General features: G+C 42.3%; 1 protein-coding gene across 1 annotated transcript in view; it reads right to left on the bottom strand.

Moving 5' to 3' along the window:
* wasla (WASP like actin nucleation promoting factor a) overlaps positions 1 to 818 on the bottom strand; it is a 27094-nt gene extending 26276 nt beyond the window's left edge. Inside the window, exon 1 of the mRNA XM_053641492.1 lies at positions 413 to 818. Within this exon, the coding sequence (XP_053497467.1) occupies positions 413 to 517 (105 nt within the window). The 5' untranslated portion in view covers positions 518 to 818. The remainder of the gene's footprint in view (positions 1 to 412) is intronic.
* Between the last annotated feature and the right edge of the window lie 839 nt (positions 819 to 1657).

Genomic DNA, 1657 nt, shown 5'->3' with positions numbered 1-1657 from the left:
GTACAGTGTTTATGTGCTGGTTGTTGCTGTGCACCTACAGATGGATACCTTAGTGCCGGAGGTAAACAAACCCGGTGCTCTGGCCTACACTGTAATAAGAAATAAACTGCAGTCGTAAACTCAAGATGCTAACACTTAAGGAGAGACTTAAGAGAGTGATATGTGTTTCTGTTCCCCTGTTAAAGCAAGTCCTCTCCGGAGGAATTCACTTTCCATGACCGAGCAGCCTGCTCGAGGAAGTCTGTATTCCCCACGTCAAACCCGGCTAACACAGGTTAGCTTAGCATCAAAACAAACACCGCTGTGAACACGACCATGCAGCAAAGCGATCGTTTCACCGCCAAATTTAACACGATCATAAAACAGAGTCGCAGACTGAACTTGAAGCAAAGTCGCAGTATGCAGAACTTACGATGCATTTCCTGCCAAGGTAGTTGAACAGACACTCGTTCTCCTGCGGGGTGAGAAGCAAAGACCCCACATTAGCCAACCTCCTCTGAGGCGCTGGTGCACTCATGGTGCAGAAACACGAGGCCGATGAATCCTGGTGTTTGTATCCTGGGAAAGTTTCCTCTTTTTTATGTGAAATCTATGCGATCAGACATCATCGTGGCCTGCACTCGGCCCATCCTAGAACTGCATTCCGCAAAGAGCCAACTCAGAGCTTGTGTTTTCTCCACGAACCTCTGCACAAACGAAACGTGTAATTCCGAGAATAAAAGTCAGTTTGCACGTTTCAATAATCGACAAACTGCAAAATGTAAACTTTCATCCCGAACTCCCAGAGCGACAACGATCCCTCAAACCAATATGGCAGCTTGGTGGATGAACCGATAAGGCAGCCAGGAAAGGGGGGGGTCTTAAAATCAGCCCTTTCAAATGTTATTACTACTGGTAAAATTATGTATCTAGAAAGACTCGTTTACTAAAGTAAAATCACTATCGGAATAAGGATTCGTTGTATGAAAAAGCGTGTTGTAACGGGTCCGATAACACTGATATGTTTCTGAGGTTCTCCCCTCTTGGGTAAATGGTTTGTTCCGGTTTTCCCGTGCGCTCTGCAGTATGCGGACTGATGAGCTAAACTCAGGATGGGCGGAGACTCACGATACTGGTGGGTGGTGCGCCGTGACGTCATAGCAACGCGGAAGATTACAACTTGTTTGCATGTCCTCTGTTCATCTGATCTGTGAAATATCAAGTTCCTTACCTTAATAATAGGCGGAAGTACTGCTACAGGCATATGTACTGCCTCTTGCATTGAGGGACACTACAGTGACTGTCAGCTGTATTTGCTGCCATTGTTCTCTGTCTCTACGGATGTTTTGAAACACTACTACTAAGCTTCCACATTTGTAAACACAAACGTGTGAAAAAGGTCCATACCCAAAGCATTTGATCACTCAGATAAAATATGACAATTCAATTATACATGTAAATGTTCAAATTCACCACTTATTTGCCAAAATGTTTTCAAAAGGCATGGTTATGAAATGTTACAGAGCTGTCTTAAAACAAAATACCATCCATATACAGAATATATAGCATCAAAATAATAATAATAATAATAATAATAATAATAATAATAATAATAATGTAATATTAAATACTAAACACATGCAGCATGTGTGTGGATTAGAAGTGTGAATGTGAATTA

This window comes from Ictalurus furcatus, chromosome 14 (assembly GCF_023375685.1).
Source record: "Ictalurus furcatus strain D&B chromosome 14, Billie_1.0, whole genome shotgun sequence".
Lineage (NCBI taxonomy): Eukaryota > Metazoa > Chordata > Actinopteri > Siluriformes > Ictaluridae > Ictalurus > Ictalurus furcatus.
Note: the sequence above shows the minus strand (reverse complement) of the source record. Positions and strands in the feature narration are given on the sequence as shown.